The following is a 26,733-nucleotide window of genomic DNA, read 5'->3' as shown; positions in this document are numbered from 1 at the left end:
GTACTGTGATAAGGATAGAATAGAATTTCATTATAGTCATTGTACAATGTATAATGTAATGTATGCCACTCCAGTCACAATGAAGAAGTGAAAAGAGGATAGAGCAGAGAAAAGAATAATAATAAGTAAATGAAAGGAATATATGAAGGATATACCAAAAAATTATAAATATACAGTACTGTGCAAAAATCTTGGCCAATCAAAAGTAATGTTGATTTATTATATTTATTATAGTGCATATTTGCTTAGAACAAAAAAATGTAACATTTGAAGTAGGTCTTTAATGTATTTTTTAACCATACATAGTTGAGTACAGTACACTGTTAAAAATGAAACAGCATTTCTTTCGGACCAAGGTGCTATATAAAGTATCACAGAACTAACAACTTAGCAATGTAGAGTCCATAGTGTGCAAAAATAGTGCAAACACTGCAGGACAGTACAAAAGAACAGGACGACAAACACCAACAAACAGCTCAGTAAACCCAATACTAATATGGTGCAGTTTGGTTTGGCAGTGAGATGCCAATAAAAAGTAAATAAAAGTAACTGTAAACATGGTTACAATAAGATAATAAATAGTAGTTTAATAATCGATGTGTGTACATTGTGTGTGGTATCAGATCAGTCTCTGAGAGTTCAATATGTGTCTGAAGCATGGGGAAAGAAACTATTTCTGAGTTAGGTTATGAAGGACTGAATGTTGCAATTAGCATTTCACTGCAGGTTGTACTATATGTGATGATGAGGCCCTCAGTCAGGAAGTCTAGGATCATATTGCAGAGAGAGGTGATCAGGCCTAGAAGGCTCAGCTTCCCAATCAGCTGCTGCAGAATGATTGCGTTGAATGCTGAACTGAAGTCTATGAACCGTATTTGAGCGCAAGTGTCTTTATTGTCCAGGTAGGTAAGGGCTAGATGGAGGGTGGTGGCTATGGCATCATCTGTGAAACTGTTGCGGCGATATGTAAATTACAGGGGGTCTAGTTATGGAAGGCAGCAGGGTCTTGATGTGCCTTGTGATGATCCTTTTGAGACACTTCATAATGATGGGCGTGAGTGCAATGGGACGGAAGTCATTGCGGCTGGACACGAACGACTTGTTCGGCATGGGGAAAATGGTGATCTTGAAACACTTAGGAAGCGTTGCTCAAGGAGATGTTAAAGATGTTAGTGAAGTCATCTGGGCGGAACATTCTCTGAGACCTCTTCCAAGGATATTGTCTGGTACAGCAGCCTTCCATGGGTTGAGTCTGCATAGAGTTTTCCTCACGTTAGGTGAGGTCAGACATAGCACTTGGTCACTGGGTGGAAGGCTGATCTTCCTCATCGACCTGCCTTTCTGTGCATATGTTACCATAGGGCACCAGGACCCTCCAATTTGGTTCCAACTGGTTGTGCTGGTATGAGTTGCTCCACAAACACCCAAACACCCAAGGGTTGGTATTTTACCAATTTATTTTACAACAAGAGTAAAAACACACTTTCAGATCAGCGGGGCCAGGCGATGTCCGTGCAAAAGATGATCCCCACAAGCCCGGTTCCGTCCGCCCCAGCCTATAAGGGTGACAAACACAAGGCGAGCAAACAGATTCTACCACAGCACGACCCACAATCGCCGTATAGGGATACCGAGAGTATCGCGACAAAGGCACACTACCGCACACGTATCACCCCCACAGGGCACCGCAATAATCACACACACAAATCGAAACACCCGTACACACCCACTACAAACGACACCATATCACGGTATCCACTACAGGGAGGATTGATAACCTGGTTTCGAACACCCGCCACTACATCAGCCTAAACCAGACCCCAGATCCGACGCCGACCCGATATTTGGCTCTGTCCAAGCGAACAGTTTTCACTTAACTCGCTGCGGGGGGAATGCCCAGTTACTCTCCCCCGCTCCGGCGTCCCAGCGACTCCTTCCCCGACAGAGCGTCTCGAGACGCGATCGGCTCCCCTGTCCACTCTCCGGTGCGTCTTCTCCCGATGCCTCGTCCGGTGTTTCTTCTGTCCTTTCCCTGGTGCGCCTTTTTCCGGTCTCGCCTCCGGGTCTCTGCTGTCCACTCCCTGGTGCGCCTTTTTCCGGTCTCTCCTCCGGGTGTTGTCCTAACCTCCAGGGTGCCTTTTCTGTAATGCGATCCTCCCCCTTCACTTTCCCAACCAATCCCAACCATTGTTCCAGCGCCGCAATTGTCAAGGCAATTAATTAGTCCCGCGATCCCGGCTGACGTACCAAAGGCACAAGGATATAAACAAAACCCACATGCCTATAATACCCACGTGACACATAGAAGTTGTTCAGCACATCTAGGAGGGAGGCATCGGTGTCACAGGCAGCTGTTGCTGTCCTGTAGTTGGTGATATCTTGAATGCCCTGGCACGATGCGCCATGTGTCACCACTGTCATTGAAGTGGCTGCAGATTTTCTGGGCGTGTGCGCGATTTGCCACTTTGATGGCCCAGGACAGTTTGGACCTTGCTGTATTGAAGGCCTCCTTGTCACCTGATCTATGTGCAGTGTCCTGGGTTATCATCAGTGCACACCAGTGGTGGAATGTAACTGTCGGGTCCAGCCTATGTGGCTGACACTCCCTGGGTAACCGATCTCTGGGTACAAAGCAAGACGCCACACCGGTGATCTCTTCATCTCGCTGCGAGGGAAGCCCGGTCCGGTCACAGAGACTTGTCTCTTTACTCGACTCAGCCGACTTCGGAGGGGGGGGCTTCTCTCGCAGTACCTTTTATTAAGCACTTCTAATTACAGAACAGTAGAAGGATCACATGATACTGCTTGATTTCCTTTAATACCATATATAGTTGATAACACATGAATGTATCTATTAGTACCTGCTGTTGCTAAGCGGAATAAGACAATTGGACGTATAGGCACATATGATTTCGCAACATCTATTTTGAAATAGCTTTAACTAAACTGCAACTCTGCGGTTAGCATCTATCAAGAATAAAACATATTTTGTGCACTTTAACCTGCACTCTTTCCTGAGTGGCCTAAGTGCTGCTCTGCAAACTTTCAGGCAATACATAAATGGCAACAAGCATAATTTCCAACAGTAACAAAGTATTTGTACTTCGTTACTGTCATGCCCGGCTTGTCCGCTCCTCGTGTGTGCCACGCCCCCTGATTACCCACGTGTGCTTCCCTGATCGTCTCCAGCTTTGTCCGCCTCCTTTGATTAGTCTTTGTGTATTTAAGTCCTGGTCTGACCTGTTCCCCTTGTCCGTCATTGTGGTTTTGGTGATGGTGTGTGCTTGTTCCTGTCATTCGATCTGTTTCCCGTAATAAACCCCCAGTTTTGCCCTGATTTCGGCTTGTCTGCCTGTTCCTGCCTGCCGACCCGCACGATCACCGCTCGCTTCTGCTGTGATTGTGACAGTTACTGTACTTAAGTACATTTTTACTTATCTGTACTTTACTTAAGTAAAAATAATAATGCATACTTTTTATTTTACTCCATTGCATTTTGTAGAAATTATCTGTACTTTTTACTCTACTACATTTCTACAATTTATGCTGTTAGTCGTTACATTTCATGAACACAATTTCCTCAAAATCTTGCATGAAAAAATAGCTGCGTTCTGGCATTGTTTTCCATTTCCTACCAATCAGGTGGCTTTATTAGCTCCAATGATGGCAGAGCGCGCGTCAATTAGCAACATGAGCTGGTAGACTGGCCTGATTTCCAGAAGATGAGACATTCAACATGGACCCAGAGCCAACATCGACTGAGCGTGAGCACGAGCCCTGCAGCTCTGAATCAGAAAGAAATCCTTGGCCGTATTTAAGAAAGTTATTTGAGTTCAAAGGAGCAAAGAATGAGTCCTTGCGTTTTCAGTGTATCTCATGCCTGCCTCAACCCAAAGAATTGTTGCCGTTTAAAAACTCCCCTTCAAATTTGAAGAAACATATACAGGTAAGCTATGCTATGATGTGCTATGCTTTTGGGTATGTTATGACATGTTATGATACTGTTATATAGCAAAATGTATGTTGACATACAGTGATAGTATCAAAATTACACCCGTGTATCTTCATTATTTCTTTAACACGGTGGTAGGATAAAACGGGTTTATTAGCTATGTCAGAGAAGACAGCTTGATGTCATTGCTAGCTTAATGTCCAGCTTGGCTAGAAGTGGTGCTTTCCGCCTGTTTCACAATCAGAAGTCAGTTGTGATCACATTATACCAACACTCCTGTATTTCCTGGGTTTCTCACATATTTCAGGATCCCCTCCAGTTTGGTTTTGTATTCACTTAAATGTAATCTCTCATAATTATAAGGTTTATACACATAGTTTAACACAGTAACTACAGTAACCAGGCCTAATAATATACATGATTGTGCTAGATAAGCACACAAAGCGAATGAAAGATGGAGTGACGAATGCAATGCAGACTGCTAAATACATCGCCACAACTACAGACTGTTGGACAGCTCATAGGCAAAGCTTCATTGGGGTTACTGCCCACTGGATTTATTCAGATAGCCTAGAAAGACAGTCTGTTGCTCTGGCTTGCAAACGGCTGAAAGGGGCACATACTTATGACATGCTAGCCAGTGCTCTCAATGACATTCACACAGAACATTCATACGACAGATAATGCCTCGGATTTTATTAAGGCCTTCAGAGTTTTCGAAAGTTGAGGCTTTGATGGAGGAAGAAGATGAGTGCTCTGAATATGAACTCCCAAAACATCACCGTTGTGCCTGTCATCTTTTGAATTTGATCTCAACTGTGGAAGCTAAAAAAGCCGAATCAAATGTTCTGTACAGGAAGATGTCTCGTGCAGCATTTGCCAAGTGCTCAACTCTTTGTATTACGAGTGCCCTCTCATCTACCGCTGCGGAGGTTATTAAAAGGGAGTGCAAACTGCAACTCATCCATCCAGTTGATACCAGATGGAACTCTCTCTTCCTTGCAGTTGAGCGGCTACTGAGGATATTTAGAGAAAGTGGGGAAGGAGCCGTCAGAGCAGTGACCATTGCACTTAATGGCCTTGTGTGTGAAATAAGATGTTCCCCACCGCCGAGGAACAATTGCTCAAAATATTTTTGTCTTAAAATAGTATCTGGGGAGACAGATAAACAGTACATTTGTCAGAGACCTTATACTCAACCACGGTTTCAGAGAATCCCAGAGGCTATCTGAAATACAACCTCCCAACCTTCCATTTATGGTGTGGTATGCAAACGTGTGTCGCTGGAGGCAATGGGATCTTCTTTGTTAGTTATCAGTGTGTGTTGCAGTATATCATGGACCAAGGATTCATGCTTTTAGGCTTTGGAAAAGTTTAATCATACGGCATATAATATTACTGTTAAAATAATTTAATGCAACTGTAATGTCCAGGCTTGCTGTATTCCAAGGCAGGATCATAGAATCCGTTTGCACAAATTGTTTAAAGTCCCCATGCAAGTTTGGCTTGGAACAGATGCACAGTTATGATATGGTTGGCTATGGATTGTGTGCCATAATATTGTAGTTCACTAATCATTTACAGTACATCTCATTTAATTGAACTGCAGTAGTATACCATATAATTATTAAGATAACTTACAACACAATAAGCATATCAGTCATGTCTGTTTCATATCTATGCTGACATGCCACAAATTTATATTTTATAACTTTTTGTAGACACAATCTGAAAGAATTAAAAATAGTTTGTTGAATGATGTGTGTAATAACACTATGTATGTCTAGGTGTGTGACAAATTCCTTATATCTCTTGTTGGCATTATGCATATTCCAATACTGTGTATTACAGGTTCAGCCCAGCAGAACTTGCTTTCTTGACAGAATATGCAACAACCATGAACTCAGTCTCCAAGGCACTCAACATGTTGCAGGCAGAGGTGGATGTCCACATGGGATGGCTGTTACCAACTATAACCGTCTTGACTGTGAAGCTGGACCGCCTCCAAAAATCATCCAAGTTCTGCAAACCTCTGATCTCTGCCCTTTAAGAAGGAATACAGCGGTGGTTTGGTGACATGCTTACTGTGGTGCCGACCGAATAACAGGAACAGGGATCCAGGTATGCGTGCAACTGGAGCTTTTAATGGTAGCACGGCAGCAAAGGTACAGGTGGGGCGCAGCAAGAAGGGTAGTCGATGTCCGAGAGCAGGGATCCGATGCCAGAAGGTCCGTCCGACAAATTGACACGATACACGAACACACAGGGAAGGGGGAACGGGAGTTGCCGGTCTCAGCGGGTGAGGTAGATCAGGTTCGGGAGCGGGTCTGGGGAGGAGAGAAGGAGCAGGCAACGTAAACACACAAGGCAGACAGAAATGGTAAGGAGGCACGGGTAAACGCAGGACAAAAGAATGCTCGGTATGGCTTAGATGCATAGCTCAATACTTCACACTGGTCTGCTGGTGCTTTGCGACTTAAAACAATTCGTTCATAGCGCTTGATGCGGAGCACCCGGCGGGCTCCACCTGTATGGGCGTGACACTTACTGACCCTGAGCTCATTGCTGCTGCAATCGTGGACAAGCAATGAGGATTTGCTAAATTTGATTAAGTCATTTAAATCATTTATTTCATTGGCAAGTATTGATAATTGATAAGGAAACCTTGCAAAGAACCTTTTCTGATCCTGCCAGTTAATCTAAAAATATGTTGTTGCAACTAGGAGACCATAGGAAATTCCAATGCGATAATTATGGTTTTTACAAGGTTAGAGAGAAATACAGTACTCTTCACATTTGCTTAATGGCTCCTGTATTCTGTGTTTGGGTTGTAGTTGTGTAGGCATGGACTACAGCAAGAGTCACTTGGAGGAGGACCAAGCCTCATCACCAGATAGCCATTCTGGGTCAGAGGAGAAGGACTTCTTAGGCCATATAAAGGGAAACGTCTAAGAAACCACAAGACAGTTGGATGCCTACCTGGCCAGCCCGGCTGCCTCCACAGATACTCTAAAGTCCACAGTTTTCAATTTGTCCCTCAAGCTCAACACACCGTTGCCTGCATCTGCATTAAAAAACAATATTGTGTTACTCAACAATACAAATACAAAAGGCAGATCTTAGAATAAGAAACTTAAAATGAAGGACCTTCAAATGAAAACTTTACCACTAACTTGTGGTCACAAGCCTCCTGGTACTTCCATGCTCTTTTTGACACAAGACTTGATAAATGGCTTGAGGATTGAGAGTTGGGTGTTTTTTAGCTGAAAAAATTGCACATTGATTGTCGCTACCTGATCACAGCTCAGGGTCACTATCTACCTGTCTATAAATAGTTGAGCCAAAATTAAAATGAAAACCTTTCATTTTCAATTCTGAAATTAGCTCAGATGTATCTATATTAATTCCATTCTATAGAAATAGACTTTTCAGAGATCATCAGGAGTGACTGTGTCCCTTATCAGTCATCAGAAACAAATATTACCAGGCTGGGAACTTGGCTAATTTGAATTTTTTCAATTAACTTGATTAATGCAAGTGTATTATTTTTTAAACACTGAGGTACAATTTGAATCACGTAACATAAATTCCAGGTTGTTACAGGCTTCATACAAATGGACACTGTTATTATGTGACTGACAAAGACTAAACCCACAGTCATTCTGTTACAGACTAGAAGGAACATACTTTGCATAAAAAGTAGGTACATAAATGTACTTAAATGTACCTACTTTTACCACTTCTCTCAGTGCTGAAGACACATTCCTGTACAGATGATTTTTGCATTTATATGGTTATTACACTTGTGAATTTAGCCCCTCTAATGGATTCACAACTTGTACTGTAGGAGAGACCAAACAGGTCGGGTGCAGTGTGAGTTGGGCAGTGGCCAAAGGCGGGGACCATGGCGGTCCGATCCTCGGCTGCAGAAGCCAGCTCTAGGCACATGGAATGACACCTCTCTGCTGGGGAAGGATCTTGAGCTGGTGTGTGAGGTTGTGAGGTTTCGAGTAGATATTATTGGGCTCACCTCAACGCACGGCTTGGGCTCTGGAACCAGTCTCCTTGAGGGGGGTTGGACCCTCTTCCACTCTGGAGTTGCTTGTGGGAAGAGGCCCCAAGCAGGGGTGGGCATACTTATTGCCCCCTGGCTGGGCGCCTGTACATTGGGGTTTACTGCGGTGGACGAGAGGGTAGCCTCCCTTCGCCATCGGGTGGTGGGACAGGTCCTGACTGTTGTTTGTGCTTATGTGCCAAACGGCAGTTCAGAATACCCACTCATTTTTTAGTCCCTGGAAGGGGTGTTGGAGAGCGCATCTCCTGGGGACTCTTGTTCTGCTGGGGAGACCAATCTGAACCCGAGTGTTTTATTATTGGACCATGTCCATGTTCATGTTCACACCATGTTCAAACATAAGGGTGTCCACATTTGCACTTGGCACCAGGACACCCTAGGCCTCAGTCAGGACCTGTCCTCCCACCCGAAGGCGAACGCGGCTGACTGGAGTTGTATCTGTAAGGTGGTCAGTGCCTGTCGCTGTGGCAATCTCTGAACCTGCTAGTGGACACCAGCGGTGATGGATGCCGTCAAGCTGCAGAAGGAGTCTTATTGGGCCTTTTTGGCTGGTGGGACTCCGGAAGCAGCTGATGAGTACCGGCGGGCCAAGCGGAACGCGTCTACGGCGGTAACTGAGGCAAAAGCTTAGGTGTGGGAGGAGTTCATGCCATGGAGAGGAGTTCGTGGCTGCAGGACCGGATGGCTGTCTGTCTATGCTGGACTACCTCCACCTCCCCATTTCCCTCACCTGTTGCAAGTCGTGTCATTTTATGTTGTAAGGCGTAGTGACCATGTGCTTATGTTGCTGAGGTGTTTTTTTCGGTTCCCACAATGTCCTCCCCACTGGAGTACAGTCTGGGGGCTGTTTTTTTATTCTCCTCCTCTCTCCTCATGTTATTCTCTTTCTTTTTCTTCTCTCTGTTTGCCCCTGTCTTCCCGACCTGTCTACCCCCTACTGTGATGTTTGTGTATATTTATGGTCGGGTTGATGACCAGTTTTTTCGCTGGTACTTGTGTGACATGGTGTATTGCAACAGCAGTAAAGAGTTCTCATCATCATCATCATCATCATCATCATTAACCCTCTGGAGTCGAGTGTGTCGCGGGCGATGCAGCGTACTTTTTGCATCTATTTCAGTTTATATCTCGCTGAATTCCTAATGTAGAATCATGAAAAAAAAACGCTGGCTAAATCCGTAATATGAAGTATTAAAGTTTTTAAAGTCAGGTTAAATGTCACCTTTCTTTGTTTTACCTGCATCGGGGGCGTGTAGTGCTGCCCTCACCAGAAGATCGCTATTTGCATTATAAATAGCCGCATTTCCGCGTATTCAAATCGCATGCGGATGGTAATTTGATCGACAATGCAGCAGTGAAATTTGATTCAGATACATCCCCATCAGTGCCATAAAGGGGGGGAGGGGGGGTGATGTGGCCAGGTGTGGCTCATGCATGCATGACATGCAAGCACGTAGGAGCTCCTAAATATTCAATGGAAGGAGACCAGAAACAGTGACATGAGTTAGCTTTTTCTTATTTATTTATCCAACTGAATGTTGCAACTACACCATTTAGTCATCTTCATGTACCCAAGTCATTGATAATCAGATATTTGGGATCAAAACAAACTGCCACCATTGCTTACTATGTACTTTTATAATGTTTCTGAGAGTGTTCTATACTTTGATGTCAAATTACAAACTTAACAAAAATCTGACATATTTACAATATACATTAAAATAAAGATGGGTGTAATGGCAAAACAAATATATATTTGCCATGAATTAAGTTTATGATATTTGAAGAAATGAGTGATCATGCCCCAGTCTGTGTTTCCTATCCCTAGACCCCAGAGGGTTAAGCATTCAGTCTAAGGCAGGTATACTGAAATTGTGGACTTCAATCCAAAACACAATGTAATCCAGACCATGGAACTGACCACCACCACTCACTGTGAAAACTGGACCTTGGGGGAAAATAATTGAGTACTTTTTGTGTAAGGCAATGCATTGATTTTAGTGTGATCTAAGCAGAGACAAGGTTTGGGATTAAAAGCTCTAAATGAAGGCCCAGACACTCATCATATACATTAATGAATTAACCAAATCTGCAAGAGGTTTGTGTTGGGATCTCTTTTTGCAGCAGGCTTGACTGACTTCTCTGGTTCAGATAGTGGGAGATGAGACAGGGGCCAATGAAACCTTATAAAGTAGAGCCACATGTCCCACAGCACCGCAGAAAGCGGTAAACATTTCACGGCCTCTGCAGCTCTGCATGACAGCCTTCTCTGACTGGCTGCTGAAATGTAAATCAGCTGATAAATGAAGAAGTTATCCTTTATATTATGATGAAAAAAACAGAAGTCAAAGCTCATATGTAAATATCAATAGCCCACAGGGGTGTTAGTTTTTCTAACTAAACACCCTGTACAGACAGTGAGTGAGACGGAGCTCAGAACAGCAAGAAGAACATGAGAGCTGGAACCATTCTGATCCTCTGGGGACTGGTTGTGGTTTTTCCACCTGGTAAAAACATCTGCCATTCAGTATTCTGTTGTGTCAGTTTTTCAAAATTGTATTTTATTTGCACTGATGTAACATTTATTTCCAGTCAGACATATCTTATCCTTATAAGGGCATGTACAGTACTGGGCAAAAGTCTTAGACAGCCAAAGAAAATGATGTTTAACCTTGCTATCGTGTTAGGGTCGGTACCGACCCGTTTGTAAATTTACAAAGCATAAAGGCACCACATAAATTTGTGTACTGAATCAAGGTTTTTTGACTTTGTCAGGAACCTCTATAAACACAAAATAAATTAATACAATTTTGTTTTCACTAGGCAAGGCATGCTCAGACATGTAAGGCAAGATAAGACCAATTCAGTTTATTTATATAATTCTCTTGAGGTTTATTTTACCATTATTTTTTTATTGAAAATGAGAGGTATGTTGTGAAAAGAAAGGTCCAGAAAGCCACACCAAAATTATTAAAAACAATCTTTTCATGGATAAGGAAGCCTAAGAAGGTAGCCAAGAGGTAAGAAACAAATTGGATGATAAATAATTGTTTTGAGGGTATTTTATGGCTGACTTAAGACACAGCTCGGCACCAACCTGTTTAACATAAGAGATAGGAATAGAAAGCTAACATATGATAAAGGTGATGACCTTTATATTGCAGTAAAACTATGCTAGTATGCCTGTTAAAGTGTGTCAGCTTAGCCATTTCAAAACTTCTGCTAAAATCACCCCATTATTTCCACCAGCCAGGTAATACACCCATGTATTTTTTTGACTTGACCACTAGCACACCTTATATACATGTAGTCAATATCTCCCCGCGACCCAGTAGGATAAGCTGTTTGGAAAATAAATGGATGGATGGATGGATGGATAATCAATATCTCATTGACTTTTTTACTAATTAAGTTAATTTATTAAGTGAGCTGCTGGTATAATTTAATAAATACATGGAATGGCTGGGGTGGCCTTGAGGAAAAGTTTGGGAAGTGAAGTGGTGTTCATCTAGCCATCCAACTAGATATCAGAAATGTTTTGGAGAACAGAAGAATTTTTTACAAGCTTTTATCATGCATGGATTTAGAAGTGGGCAGGAGTGGGCAATGCCCACCCAAATTTCTGCTCTGCCCACCCAATTGGTCAACTTTAGCCTGTGCCAACTGAATCTTCCAATCACATTTATTTAATTAATCTCATTAGATATTCTTCTGAGGAGCATTTGTTGTCGCCTATGAAAGTGGAGGAGGAATGTTACCTTATTCTTATTAAAGCTCCTTCTTGTTAAAATGTATCTTTTGTTGCTGTGGAAGCTGTAATGTTGTGTTGAATACGGATCTTTGCTATTACTGGCTTAGTTACAGTAACTCTTAGTTAGCCAGCTAGGTAACATTACTGTTGGCTAGGAAACTGACTAGAACAGTACAGTAGAACCCCCATATTCACTGTTTTGGTAACCCCGGTCTCATTGTAATTTGTAATTTAAATTTTATCTTAGGTATGTAATTACACAAAAAACAAGTAATTTATAGTGTTTGCTACTATCTAAGTTTTGGATCTACATCGTAGACAGTTTGCTAACATTGATATCAGCGCAGGGTGGCCAACTTTGGTCAGCTGGCTGAAGAGAGATTTCCAATTCGAGGCAAGTCTGCACACGCATTTACAAGTATGTAACAGTGCTCAGTATAAAGGAAGTTAGCTGGTTCGATAGATTACGTGCTATAATTCACTCAAATTAGTCCGTCACAACCATAAACAGCATGCAATAGCTTTGTTTGGAAAGAGTTTGTTTATCATTTGGTAATTACCTTTTAATGCTGTTTCTCTTTAAGGAGCATCGTTCCACTATATCAACGTTCATGTTACATATTCTGCTCTTATGTTCTTATATACCATGAGTTTGAGTTTCAAATTTGACTTTAATATGCCATTCAATAAGCTTATGTTTAAGTTAAGTTTATGTTTAGTTAGCATACATTTCTATCCAAAGCACCTTACAGAAATCACATAATTCTTTCCTGATTAGAGGGATAACCATGAGAACATAAATAGTTCAAACATGAAAAATTAAAACATACCTGTGACCTACCTATTTTTCTGGTCACAAGCCATTGTGCCACTGTAGTGTAGTCCATCCTGTTAAATGCTGCCCACCTAAAACTTGTAATTGTACCCCCAACCTGAGGAATCTAGATCCACGCCTGGACTTCACTGTGTTACTCTTAATTTGCATATGTTCTAATGTATTATTTTCTTCTGATGAAATGTGCACTTACTACCCAAATGAATAGCTTCAAACATATCTTTTGGTTGCCTAAGACTTTTGCACTGTACTGTATGATATGCCTAAAGGATATCAGCTGAATGTCACACTGAGGGCAAGGATGCAGGAGAAGGCAGCTGTCGGGAATAAATCAAATGGGGCTTTATTAAAGGAGACTACAATACAGACAGGGCAAATGAAATGGACCATGAGGGGTCAAGACAGGGAGATGAGAAACAGATAGGAATACAGGGTTATTTCCCCAGTACTGTCATTGAAGTCTCTTGCTGTTGGTACCCGTTTTCGTCAATAAACCCTCATTCCTGACTCTTAATTTTCTGGATCCTTGATCCCTCGCTCCCTGCCTGTTCGTCCAGCACACGACGTCACACCTTCCTTCACCGCGACTAAAGTGCTTATCGCTTGTGTCTCATCTCTGCTAACCGAATTTATTAAGCACCATGATACGCCAAATCTATAGGTTACTAACTTTTGGATATTACAATACCCATCTCATTAATATTTTTAGATATACTACTAATCTGCTTATCTAACTGTGGGCGAAAATAATGTGCATAGTGTCACGTTCGCCGGTTAACGAGTGCGGCGAACAGGTAGGCAGACGGGCAGGAAACAAGCAAGGCAAGGCAGGCAGGATACGGGGAAAAACGGGGATTTTTTGCCAAAACGGGGATTCGGAAACATCAGACAAAGACTAACGTCAGACAAGGAACCAGGGCAAGACACGGACTGAAATACACAAGACGGAGCAAAATAACTAGACACAGCTGGGTACGATCAGGGAAGCACACGTGGATAATCAGGGGGGCGTGGCACACACGAGGATCGTAAGAACTGGGCGTGACACATATAGTGCCAAAAAACTGCCGTACATTATCTAAACCAGTGTAATGCCATTGTTGTCAAAATAAAATTTACTTAAACGGCCAAACTGACTTTCTGGAGGAAAATTAATCATTTAGATTAATCGACCAATCCATAAAGTAGTTGATAAATTAATCTATAGAAAAATTGCCGTTAGTGGCAGCTCCAGATGGATTCTTGTGTGGCGACGGCCCTGATGGTAGACTGGAGGCATGGCAAATTTTATTAATAATGGTATGTCTGCCTGAAGGAGCAGATTTGGATTGTGAAGCCCACCCCCCATAACTCAAACTGCAAAGTGTTTTGCAGTTATAACCATTCATGAGAAAAGATTTCCCTCAAGAAAAAATTTAACCTGCAAAAAAGTGTCTCATTGCTGTAGAATTTCTCCTGAATAATCTTTAAAAATATTACTCATATCACATTCTTTGTTATATAATGTTTTTCAGGAGTCATAGGTGAAGAATGGGCTGTATGGTATCAACCAAATGCAGTCTGTGCTGTGAGAAGATCTACTGTGGTCTTTCCCTGTCAGTATATGTATCCAAAATCATATAGTGTGATGAGAGTCATATGGTGTCAGAATCAGTCTTACTGTCTAAACACACCGCTTGTCTATGACAGTGATGGTTCTGGCATTCTGGCCAGAGTAGTGTATTTGGGGGACAAAACGAAGAACTGTACATTAATGATAAAGGGTATTAAATACGCTGATGCTGGAGTGTATAGATTCAGGTTTGAAACCAATGTCAGTACAGGAAAATATACTGGTTTGTCTGGAGTGACTCTGCAAGTAGATGGTAAGTCTTGTTAAAATTCTTTAAAATTTTTAGCTAATCATACCGTCACACATAACAATTTAACCCTGCAATGTGTTTTTAAAATAATGACATAATAATTCCCACTTTGAAATCAATATAATGGATTATGAACTCACAAAAATGTGAGTCGTCATTTTGAGGTTTTGTGTTTTCGTGGTTTTCATGACAAATTTATTCTCAATATAAAATAAGGTGTGTGGTGGGGGGGGCTAAATGAAAGATGATTACATGTGAATTTTATCCTGTAGTTAGGTTAGGGTGACCTGCAATGGAAACAGAGATGATTCTGACATGTTGCATCGCACACTGTGTGGTTTTAGAATTAAAGGTGGTGATGACCTCATCTAGAGGAAATGGAATATTGATAGAAGGAGATTCTGTGAATCTGACATGTAGCACTCAGAGCTGCTCTCTCAGCCAAACAGAATTCATCTGGTTTAAGGACAACCAGCAATTCCCAGAAACACAATCCACACTTCACTTCAAACCTGCCTGCAAATATGACTCGGGAAACTACTCCTGTGCTTTAAAAGGCAGTAAGGAAACTATGTCTAGCATGTTGAAGTTTACTGTTAATGGTAAGTAGCCATGTTCTTACATTTTCTCTTATTAAAATAAAATATTAAAAACAAGGATCAGAGACATTTATTCATGTTTTTGTGAGTTTCAGGTAGTACATGGACTGTATATTATTCAGAGAAAACCCTGTGTGCAGTGAGAGGATCAACTGTTGTCATTCAATGTGGATATGATTATCCTGAGTCATACAATGTGGAGTCGATGATGTGGAGTCATAATACTGAGAACTGTACTGGAAAACAGTATACCTGGTACAGTAATAATACAAACATTAGTGCTGAGTACAGAGACAGAGCAGAGTTCTTGGGGAACAAAGTGAAGAACTGTACACTAAAGATAAAAAATGTTACAACGATTGATGCTGGAGTGTATAGATTCAGATTTACAACTAATGGATGTGAAGAGTGTGGTCAACCTGGAGTGACCCTTCAAGTTGATGGTAAGTCTTTACCTTGTTCTACATTCAGCTAATGGTTGTGCAATGCAGAACAATCAATTATCTTTCCCAGATGCCTGCAGTCGAATGGCTCAGTGGATAGCATTGTTGCCTCCCACCTCCAGGGTGTTTAAATCCTGCCCTTGCCCGGTGTGGAAGTTTGGATGTTTTCCATAAGTAGCATGGGCTATCTGTTAGTACTCTGGATTTCTTCTGCAGTCCAAAGATATGTAGATAGTCTAGCCAGCACCTCTAAATTGTCTGTGTAGTATGATGGTGTGTGTGTGTGTACTTTGTGATAGATAAAAATCCCAGCTAGAGTGTACCCCAGGGTTATGCCATATGCTGCCTCAGATAGACTACTGGCAACCCTGACCAGAGGAAGTGGAAGATAAGATGTTTGTATTGTATTAGCCAATTAAATTACTGAATTAATTATGTCAATTACTGCTGATGTTGGAATGTGTAATATGTTCATTGAAGAAAAGGAAAAGATCTGGTTCTGGAAAAGTATATGGACCTGGAAGGGGATTCCAACATCATGCTAACTACATAGAAATGTATAACAATAAAAAAATAATACTTTTCTTGTTCTATCTCACCCTGTGTGATTTTAGAATTAAAGGTGGTGATGACCTCATCTAGAGGAAATGGAACATTGATAGAAGGAGATTCTGTGAATCTGACATGTAGCACTCAGAGCTGCTCTCTCAGCCAAACAGAATTCATCTGGTTTAAGGACAACCAGCAATTCCCAGAAACACAATCCACACTTCACTTCAAACCTGCCTGCAAATATGACTCGGGAAACTACTCCTGTGCTTTAAAAGGCAGTGAGGAAATTATGTCCAGCATGTTGAACTTTACTGTTAATGGTAAGTAGCCATGTTCTTGCATTTTCTCTTATTAAAATAAAATATTAAAAACAAGGATCAGAGACATTTATTCATGTTTTTGTGAGTTTCAGGTAGTACATGGACTGTATATTATTCAGAGAAAACCCTGTGTGCAGTGAGAGGATCAACTGTTGTCATTCAATGTGGATATGATTATCCGGAGTCATACAATGTGGAGTCGATGATGTGGAGTCATAATACTGAGGACTGTACTGGAAAACAGTATACATGGTACAGTAATAATACAAACATTAGTGCTGAGTACAGAGACAGAGCAGAGTTCTTGGGGAACAAAGTGAAGAACTGTACATTAAAGATAAAAAATGTTACAACGATTGATGCTGGAGTGTATAGATTCAGATTTACAACTAATGGATGTGAAGAGTGTGGTCAACCTGGAGTGAGTCTTCAAGTTGATGGTAAGTCTTTACCTTGTTCTACATTCAGCTAATGGTTGTGCAACGCAGAACAATCAATTATCTTTCCCAGATGTCTGCAGTCGAATGACTCAGTGGATAGCATTGTTGCCTCCCACCTCCAGGGTGTTTAAATCCTGCCCTTGCCCGGTGTGGAAGTTTGGATCATCGTGCTAACTACATAGAAATTTATAACAATCGAACAATAATACTTTTCTTGTTCCATCTCACCCTGTGTGATTTTAGAATTAAAGGTGGTGATGACCTCATCTAGGGGAAATGGAACATTGATAGAAGGAGATTCTGTGAATCTGACATGTAGGACTCGGAGCTGCTCTCTCAGCCAATCAGAATTCACCTGGTTTAAGGACAACAAACCAATATCAGAAACAAACTCCACACTTTACTTCAATCCTGTGTTTTACCAAAACTCTGGAAAATATTCATGTGCCTTAAAAGGATACAGAAACACAGTGTCTGATCCTGTCCTAATAACTTGTCAATGTAAGTATTTAGTGTAATTTGGGACATGAATAAAATTCTGTTGGGTTTTACACTACAAGCAACTGGCAGGAATAGCAAAACCTATGGGCAAATTAAGAAATCATGGACCCCTGGGCACAACCCTCCCCCCACCAGGCTGAAACAGAATAGCATGCATGCACCATGAGAGAGCCTACTTAAAACAACCGGTTAACCAAAAAGGGCTAACCAATGTACTGCACTAACCAATGTACTGTGAGTCCTGGGCCTCTAACAGCTAGCATTGCAGCCCCCCCCCCTCCCAGATAATTTATGGGGCCTTGAGGCCTCAAAAACCTCATTGACCAAAATTGGTGTAATATCTAAGGCAGTCTTGGGCCTTATTTAATAACTAGCACTGCCATAGCTATAGGATGACAATCTAAAAATGGCCACACATTGGATTCACAAAGCAGGCGACATCTAACAAACTAACAAAACATCAAATTACCTTTTTAAAAGCTTAACAATCTAACTTAGCCTGGTTACCTTCTTTGTGTTTGATTTTTAGCTTAACATCACAAGCCTAGTAAACTTTTCATTTTGCGACAGCAGTAGTTCGAATAGCTCCAGCCTTTACTTAGGACATCACCATCTGCTGGATGTACATGAGTCAGCAACATAGATGGGTCCACTTTTTTGCTTCATGCATCAAAGATACGCTAATTTGACCAATTCCAAGGTGACACAGTGGCTCATACTGCGTTCCAATCTACCTCCGCTCTGTGTGTGGGGAGTTTGCATGTTGTTTTGTAGTCCAAAGACATGCATTTGGTTACTTGATGTCTCTAAATTGCCATTAAGTATGTTTGCATGTGTGTGGCCTGTGGTGTACTGGCATCCTGCTCTGTTCTGTCTGGAATTTGTGACCCTGATGAGGATGGCTGGTTAAATAATGGGTAAATAGACTAAATCCCTATTAATAAAGAGAATAAAAAGCAACACACACCAGTTGGCTTAGTTAACATTTGTTGTTTATTGGCAAATAAATAAATAAGATTAAAACCCATTTACAATGTTTTCCTTCCTATTCAGCTACAGCTAACCCGACAACATTAATACTAGTGATTGTGGGAGTCCTAGGCTGTTTGGCTCTTTTAGCTGTAGTAGGATGCATAATGAGGTAAGTGTTATATGATTTTCTATAAAGGAATTTAAATTAAACGTTTTATATGCAAACACTTTTTCTCACAGTTCAATTTGTCTACAAAGTATAGTAATAATACTGATTTCTTACTGCATATAAAGTCTGTCTCACAGAAGGAAAACAGAGTCACTGAATGAGAAGAATGACAGAGGGGGGCAAACACAAGTAAGACACTGAGTATAACATTATTTTTTTGGAAACTTATCAAAGTCATTCTCAGATCAAATGTGCAGTTGTGGGTATGGCTTATTCAAACATTTTTAAGAAACAGTTATTTTACTTGGACATTATTTTATTTTCTGTATATCACCATCTAAAGATTAATGAAGACAATCCAAAAATCAAAGAGTCTGACATTTCCCAGATTGGGAACCAGACACAGGAAGTTGCATCGCAAAAGGAGGAAGTCAGTTATGCTTCTGTTCAGCTTAACACCAAAGAATCCGGACAAAAGTGAGCATGAATTGTACTACTTAATCTTTTGCATGGTTAGACATGTCAAAACTAATGTTATATTTTAGAAATTAAAATTAAAGCTTTTCATAAAACTAAACCTTTGTTAGTATATTACTAAGTGGTGAGTTATTTTCCTGCATATAATGTCTGTTTTATTTGTTTTTTCAAAGGAAGACAGATTTGCTGAATGAGAATGACAGAGGGAAGAAACTACAAGTAAGAAACAATATAATTACTGATGGTTTTGCTTAATATGTATCAGACTATATCTTGCTGACTTTATTTCCATCAGATACACAAAAGTGGTTTGATATTTTGAAACTATATTGAAAAAAAAGTATTGTTTCATCCAGGTGATATATATTTTTTCCTATTTCTCTCTATCTAAAGATTACAGAAGATGATTATGTGTACATTACAACACCCAATATTTCCCAGATCAGGAACCAACAAAAGGAAGTTTCACCTCAGAAGGAGGAAGTCTGTTACGCTTCTGTTCAGTTTAATACTGAACAACCCAAAACAGAGTGATTATGAATTTTATGTCTTATTTGAGTTTATCTACAATTTAATAGAATATACAAAACCATCTATAACGTTTTTCCGTTTAAAACCAAATGGTATTTCTGTTGAAATTCTGCAGGTATGCTGCCAATGACAAGGCAAGCGATGATGATGCAATCGTCTACTCTGTGGTCAGAAACACGGCCACCCACAGTTAAACCTGGTAAAATATTATTTCTATCAAGTTCTTTGTGGAAAGCATTAAAACCTAAAAATACCACACCATGAGAGTCAAGCTTCCATCGAAATCTAAGTCGTACGCGGTGGGTATAGAAAGCCAGCAACAGCCTGTTTAATAAAGAAACAAACAAACACATGAGCAAACAAACAGACAGACAGACAGACAGACAGACAGACAGATATATAGTCATAATTGTTTGGAATTTTACATTTGCCTTACTATATATTCTGCAAGGCGGAGGTGGTATTCTATATCCACTGTGTAATTAAGCAATAACATACGAGAAGTACGAGTGCACACGATTGTACACACGAGGCCGCAGGAAAAACCTTCCACATACCCGGAAAATAGGTCAGGTTTAATAGGTCAGCCATAAAACAACGAGCGAAAATAAGGAATAAACTCACTTACACACAGATGGGGGAGTCTTTATGGAGACAAAAAGTACCTAAAAAAAAACTATATTACATTACTTTCATTATAACACTAACATAAAAATAGTTAAATATAAATATTCACCCATCCACTTATCCAAAACAGGATCTTAGAGAATCTTATTCAATTAATAAAGAAAACTTGAAACATTGAAATGAAAATCCTGCGATGGGCTGGCCCCCCCATCTGGGGTTGTTCCCCGCCTCGTGCCCATTGCTTCCGGGATAGGCTCCGGAACCCCGCGACCCAGTAGGATAAGCGGTTTGGAAAATGGATGGATGAAATTAAAATAATGTATTATTAATTTATATGGAATACTTTTATTTATGGTAATTAAGTAAAATCACCTCTTAAAACCTCTTAAAATAATAATAAAACATTTTTGGTCTTACCTGTGGCTCCACTCCGCTGTTTCCTACTGATCAAACGCTCCTCCCTCCACCATGAAGCCTCTACAGGAGCAGCAGTCCATTGCAGGAGTGATCATGTGCATCAGAGGAGCTGCTGGAGCTGGAGTGACTGCAGAGCACCGTGCAGCTGCCCTGCTCCCTTCTCTCAACTAACCGAGGCGGACCAGATATTCTTTTATTTTTATTTCTAGTGTGTGCTCCTTCTATTTTATTTAGACATCTAATAATCCAGTGTGACTTTTGGCCTCACACCTCCAGGTATTGAGGTTCAAGTCCTGCCTCTGCTTTGTGTTTGTGGAGTTTGCATGTTCTCCCTGTGTCACATGGGCTTCCTCCCGCAGCCTAAAGATGTGCATTTACAATAACCGGTGTCTCTAAATTGTCCAAAGTGTGTGAATGAATCAGACCCCTGCAATGGATATTAATAGTTAATGATTTTGACTATAGTTGATGATGTTATATATACAGTAAATTACATGCAATACATGTGGCCATCCTGTTGAAGATGAACACTTACCTTATGCCCGATGCTGTGCCAGATCCAACCTGTGACCCTGATCAAGATAGGTAGTTGGTAGACAGTTAATTATCTATCTATCATTATTGTTTATTCACCTACATTATTCACAATGAGGGACCGCATACTGCAAAAGCATCATGGCTCATTTTGGCCTTTGCATAGTGAATCCAAGCAAGTACAGTGTTCACCAGAGACACAGGGATCTCACTTAGGACAGGGATGTATATTTAGTGACAGCTAGAAATAAGCTTTCTGTGTGTTAACAATATCGCTCACTGCAGACCCGTATTGATTATGTGATTTTGATTGTTTGATAAATTTAATTTTCAGTTTCTTTCATTATCTGTAAGTAAAAGTTTTGATTTGGTAAAAAAAAATGATATGCATATCCTACAAGAAGAGATTTCGTTTTTACTGACTGAGAGTCATTTGACATATTTCTTGGTTTACTTAAGCACAAGGGCTACTCCTGTATCACTACATCAGCTGCTGTCTGACTTACAGAGAAGCAACATACTTCTACTGATCAGTTTTTAGCCAGTTAAAAATAATTGCGAGCTACTTCTTATGCACTCTATAGGAAACATTTTCTACCTTTTTACAGTTTTGATCACTATGAGACAGTCAAGGTGGTTTATCTTGTTTTTGGATATGACAGCAAAGCCCCATTTAAAGAAGCCATTCAGCCAACCAGAATTCAACTAGTCTACAGTCAGCAACACTGCACATCAATCACTTAGAACCACAACAGTGACGTCGAAAAAATCACCGGTTTTAAAAAGCAGCACAGACACTGTGCTTAAAAAGACTGACTAACTCTTAAAGGTGAGTAGGAAGGTATTTCAAGATGGTGTCTCACAGCTGTCAGCCTTAACTGATAAACTTAATGTGATAGATGCATTGGTGATGAGAAATCCCAGCTCCACCTGACTGCCAAAATGACATGACACATGACATATTGTCATGAAATACTACACATGTAAGATCGGGCAGCTTCGCTAAATATATGTGGTTTATGCATACGGAAAAGTGCTCCACATGCATGCTGTAGATCATGTATTGACAGACTTTTCTACACTACTTGAGTCAGGAACTTGGGGCCTCATTTATGAACGTTGCATATACACAAAGAGAAGCCCAAAATGTGTAGAATTTGTGAACTCCTCCTCCCCCACACTCCACCAGTGTCATTACAGTTGAAAAAAAACATTGCTAACATGCACTCTAGTGGTGACTATGGCATTATTGACTGCCCTTCACAAGGGAAAAAACCATTTGAGTGGTGCCCACTTCATGATGATGTGCCGTATAGAGCAAGAAAATGTGATGAAGTGTCTTAATGGATGTCCTTTCTGCAAAGAAAGTGTTACACAATGCCGTCTAACATTGTTGTGTTGTTCTAATAAGCGTGAGGGCAACACTGTAGTAGCGTTCGGGGAACTTCATTTAATGCAACACATATCATCGACCGCATATCGGCCACTATCCCGCTTCTATCACCTTCCCAGCATCCTGTGCTCACGTCTACGTCCCGCCCTCAGGCTACGCAACATATCCCACAAACATACTTACAATGGTATGATGCAAAGGAATGACATACAATTACAACACATACAGCGGGGCACAGTGAACAGATTGAAAATATCAATAATCAAAGAAAAACTAGAAAAGGACCACATGGGGTCAAAACCAAAGCAGGGTGAACACAAGAAAGAAAATTAAAGAGTAAATTAAACACAAGAATAGACTAACTATCAGTATGATCTAGAAACAGCCACAATGACCAACTGAGGAACAGAACTAAGGCAGGCACTGATAATGTGGCGTTACTGAGGGAGGAAGTAGCGAGGGAATACGGAAATGGACAACCCGACTACGCCACTCTGGGAATTGCACCCAGAGAATTAGAATACCGGAGTTCAAAACCCACTCCAATATAAAAGGACACAGATTCGTGATCACCATAGGGGAGACGCGAAGACCATAAACACTCCCTTTATTAGGCTGCTGTTAATTCACACTCCAAATGAAAACAAAAAGAAACCAAACAGCAAATTACTGAACCAAAATCACAGCACAAATAATACAAATCAAATCATGTTTAAAACACTCCAATCACACGACAAAAGAGGAAACCCAAACCAGGCAGCTGTTATCGGGAGGGGAATGGGAGGCGTACAGTCAGACAACACTCTAAGGGGTCCCGCAGTACATGACGCACGTACATCCACCCAAGGGGTGGGCTAAAAGAAAGCAACGCGACCACGCAGCGCGGTATCGCCCGACACGGATCCTCACCGCCCAGCACCAAGCCTTCCCAACGACGCCCCCCCCAATTTACATCCAATCAATAAAACACATTAATACTTAAAACCAATTAAAACATGAAACAAAACATAAAACATCCGGGCAAAACAGCAGCAATTGTAGTGACTTAGTATCCCGTTGATGGTCTGGCTCACGTCGGTCCGGGACACTCCAAGTCGCGATCCACTACAAATACAAACACAGTATTAGGTATGCCCCTACTACCCAAACGTTGGTAAAAGGAGACGAGACATACCTGGCAGATTACACGCGGTAAAAGTTGGAAAACCTTAAAAGCGGAAGCAACCGCAAGCTGCTAGATTTACCAAGCCCTTGCAACTGTAAGGAAGATACCAAAAGCACATTACAACCACCCATACAGCAAGCAAACGACCCCGTCCACTGATGCCCTACCTGCAGCGTTGGATATAGCCACAACTTCCGGAAAAGGAGATACTGGCGCACGGAGAGTCACGTCACCGCTTACAAATCAGTCACACGCAACCACAACCGGGTCCTATATACGCGCGCTGCCTGTAACAATTAAGCAATCAGGTTAATGAAATTACCGTGCCCCAACCAGATCGCACCCTCCAGCTCCACCTCATTACAATCTACCCCAGGATTTTGCATCGTCGTCCCGACGATGGACAGCTAAAACCCAACCCAGAGTTACTGCCAAGGTCTAAACATAGCCCCTACTGCATGAGACACAGGTCCGGAAGAACTCACAGCCCCTAAGGCCCCGCCCCCTACCGACCTAGGAAGATGATAAAGATTAGTATGTCGGCCTGCAGTGGTCCTGGCAGTTCTTCGTATCCCTACCCCACTGGTACTTGGCTGTTCCATCACTTGAGTGGTGACTACAGAGGGTCTTGAAGGGGTACCCGTATGCCAAGAGGCATATTCCTCCCCGCCTACCCCAGAGTGAATTGGCATGGCTGGAGGCAACGCTGCAGCCAACGACTGGGGGCACTGGGAAAGACCTGCACAGGCAGCCCCAGGGGCAGATGACACTGTATTCCCCTCCACTGCAGGGATCCGAACCCAGAGCTCCTGCTCAAACGAGTCCTCGGAGGTAGCCACCTCTTCAGCTGGAAAAGGCTGAGGATCACCTTCGACTTCACAACCAACACAGGGCTTAAGCATGGTCCGATGAACATGCTTGACCTTCTCTAGAGCATCAACTGGTGCGACAGTATAAACCACACCCTCCAACCTAGGGGTTTTCAATACCTTATGCACCACTGAACTCCAGAGGTCTTGGATTTTGTGTCGGCCCCGGACTCCAAGATCACGTACATACACTAACTGGTTCTCCTGTAACGGTGCAGCCTTCACCCGGTAATCATGGCGCTCCTTACGCCGCCCTGCGGCCATAGCAAGACGCTCCCTGGCACCCTCAAAAGCTAACTGAAGTCAGGTTTGATGCTCCACTATCCAGTCATTCACTGTACCAGGCACTGGTTCTTGAACCCTGCCCAACAAAAAATCCACAGGCAGTTTGGGATCTTGTCCAAACATAAGAAAGTATGGTGTCTCACCAGTAGATTGATGCGGTGTAGTATTGTAACTAAATGTCACCTGGGGTAAGCATGCTGACCAATCCCTCTTCTGGGATGCAGGGAGTGTCCGCAAAAGATTGTGCAAAGTACGATTGAAACGCTCACACTGACCGTTACCCGCTGGATGATACGGGGTAGTACGTGACTTACCAACACCATACAAAATGCAGAGTTGATGCATCAACGCACTCTCAAAATTACGGCCCTGGTCGGAATGAATACGGCCAGGGACTCCCAATTTGTAAAACCACTCGGTCACCAAAACATGCGCCACTGTTGAGGCGCGTTGGTCCCGTGTTGGTATAGCCAAAGTATACTTACTGAAGACATCAGTCATCACCAACACATTCTCCACCCCATTACGTGCTGGCTCCAAAATGGTGAAATCCAGGGCTACGATTTCATTGGGTCGTGAGGCCAATAAGTGTCCCATGTAGCTGTGGGGAACAGGCTGAGAGTCTTTACTGACCTGGCAGCGTTCACACTCCTGGCACCAGCATGTAATATCAGATGCCATTCCTGGCCAATAACACCGCTGCCGCACTAGCTGACTCGTTCTCTCGATACCTTGATGACCATGATCTTGATGAAGCTGTTTCAGCACCACCACCTGCAAGGACCTGGGCAAGACCAGCTGGAACACCTCTTCACCCCCATCAGGACGGAGAATCCTCCGATACAGCACCCCATCCTTTTCCACCAGACGGTCCCACTGACGTAACAACAACAAGGCTGAAGATGATAGCTGACCCCGTTCCACAGCAGTAGGACGCTCCCTCCTATTCCAAAAGGTCAGGATGCTACAAATATCAGGGTCAGCTTCTTGCTGAACTCGCAAGTCGACCGAAGAACACTGCGGAAAGACCGAAACAACCGCCTGTGACGCAAAGACGCAATTACTGGGTACCGGGGTCTGCTGCACGACAACTGGGACAGCCGTCCCAGGACGATCTGAGGCAGAACTAGACGGTAGATGTTGCCGAGACAAAGCATCAGCATTTCTATTACTAGTACCCGACCGATACTTCAGTTCATAATCAAACACCGCAAGTTGAGCCGCCCACCGCTGTTCGGTAGCACCCAGCTTGGCGGTAGAAAGATGGGCGAGGGGGTTATTATCAGTAAACACAATGCACTTAGCGCCCAACAGGTACTCACGAAATTTCTCCGTCATGGCCCACTTCAACGCAAGAAACTCGAGTTTCATGGAGCTGTAGTTCGACATGTTCCGCTCCGCGGGCCTCAAGCCCCGACTAGCATATGCAATAGGCCGAATAAGGCCACCCTGTTCTTGAGAAAGAACAGCACCCAGGCCCCCATGGCTTGCATCTATTTCCAATCGAAAAGGCAAAGAAAAATCGGCATAGGCCAACACTGGTGACCCCACCAATCTACTCTTTAAGCCCTCAAAGCTAAGCTCACACTGTTGTAGTCCATGCAGAAGCCAGAGAACGGCCTGAAGTGCCTCGCGACTTTGTCCCAACTAGCTCTGCCACTAACTTATGCAAAGGGGCTGCCAGCTGTGCAAATCCCTCCACGAAACGGCGATAATAGCTAGTGAACCCCAAAAAGGAGCGGAGCTCAGAAACATTAGAAGGCCTCTTCCACGTAGCCACAGCCTCAACCTTTTTAGGGTCTGTCGAGACACCCTGGCTTGAAATCACATGACCCAAGTAACCAACTTCCTTCTGGAAGAAAGCACATTTCTCCAACTTAGCTTTAAGGCCCTCCCGCTGTAGGCGTCCAAGTACCAACTCCAATCGTTCCAGATGCTGTACAACAGAGGAGGAAAAGACCACC

The 26,733-nt window shown here is 42.3% G+C and overlaps 1 protein-coding gene and 2 long non-coding RNA genes across 8 annotated transcripts; 2 read left to right on the top strand and 1 right to left on the bottom strand.

The window, feature by feature from the left end:
• Nucleotides 1-3,764: 3,764 nt before the first annotated feature.
• On the top strand, nucleotides 3,765-6,858 carry LOC125738068 (uncharacterized). Its single transcript, XR_007396691.1, has 3 exons — nucleotides 3,765-3,946; nucleotides 5,804-6,073; nucleotides 6,787-6,858. It is a non-coding gene; the product is annotated as an uncharacterized LOC125738068 (long non-coding RNA).
• A 3,536-nt stretch (nucleotides 6,859-10,394) lies between these two features.
• LOC125738039 (sialoadhesin-like) lies at nucleotides 10,395-21,460 on the top strand. 6 transcript variants are annotated; one of them, XM_049006526.1, is made up of 14 exons: nucleotides 10,395-10,534; nucleotides 14,128-14,478; nucleotides 14,820-15,077; nucleotides 15,170-15,517; nucleotides 16,132-16,389; nucleotides 16,482-16,829; nucleotides 17,073-17,330; nucleotides 18,384-18,471; nucleotides 18,597-18,660; nucleotides 18,815-18,948; nucleotides 19,122-19,167; nucleotides 19,342-19,478; nucleotides 19,595-19,678; nucleotides 20,581-21,460. In XM_049006526.1, exons 1-13 carry the CDS (start codon nucleotides 10,480-10,482, stop codon nucleotides 19,671-19,673), a joined length of 2,424 nt encoding a protein of 807 aa, XP_048862483.1. In that variant the 5' UTR covers nucleotides 10,395-10,479; the 3' UTR covers nucleotides 19,674-19,678; nucleotides 20,581-21,460. The 6 variants fall into 6 exon arrangements, with proteins under 6 accessions (XP_048862483.1, XP_048862486.1, XP_048862485.1 ...); XM_049006529.1 differs by lacking the exons at nucleotides 14,820-15,077; nucleotides 15,170-15,517; XM_049006528.1 differs by lacking the exons at nucleotides 15,170-15,517; nucleotides 16,132-16,389.
• Nucleotides 21,461-23,040: 1,580 nt separating this feature from the next.
• LOC125738063 (uncharacterized) lies at nucleotides 23,041-23,849 on the bottom strand. The gene is made up of 2 exons (XR_007396685.1): nucleotides 23,783-23,849; nucleotides 23,041-23,707 (listed from the first exon to the last, which is right to left on the bottom strand). It is a non-coding gene; the product is annotated as an uncharacterized LOC125738063 (long non-coding RNA).
• Nucleotides 23,850-26,733: the final 2,884 nt, after the last annotated feature.

Source organism: Brienomyrus brachyistius, chromosome 3 (genome assembly GCF_023856365.1).
Source record: "Brienomyrus brachyistius isolate T26 chromosome 3, BBRACH_0.4, whole genome shotgun sequence".
Classification (NCBI taxonomy): domain Eukaryota; kingdom Metazoa; phylum Chordata; class Actinopteri; order Osteoglossiformes; family Mormyridae; genus Brienomyrus; species Brienomyrus brachyistius.
The sequence above is the reverse complement of the archived record's forward strand: the minus strand, read 5'-3'. Positions and strand labels throughout refer to the sequence as shown.

Excerpts from the sequence above, each read along its gene's own strand:
- LOC125738039 (XM_049006526.1), top strand. The coding sequence starts at position 10,480 with ATGAGAGCTGGAACCATTCTGATCCTCTGGGGACTGGTTGTGGTTTTT. Across the intron at positions 14,479-14,819 it reads AGTGACTCTGCAAGTAGATG|AATTAAAGGTGGTGATGACC; the intron begins GTAAGTCTTGTT and ends GTGTGGTTTTAG. Across the intron at positions 18,661-18,814 it reads ACAGAGGGGGGCAAACACAA|ATTAATGAAGACAATCCAAA; the intron begins GTAAGACACTGA and ends CACCATCTAAAG.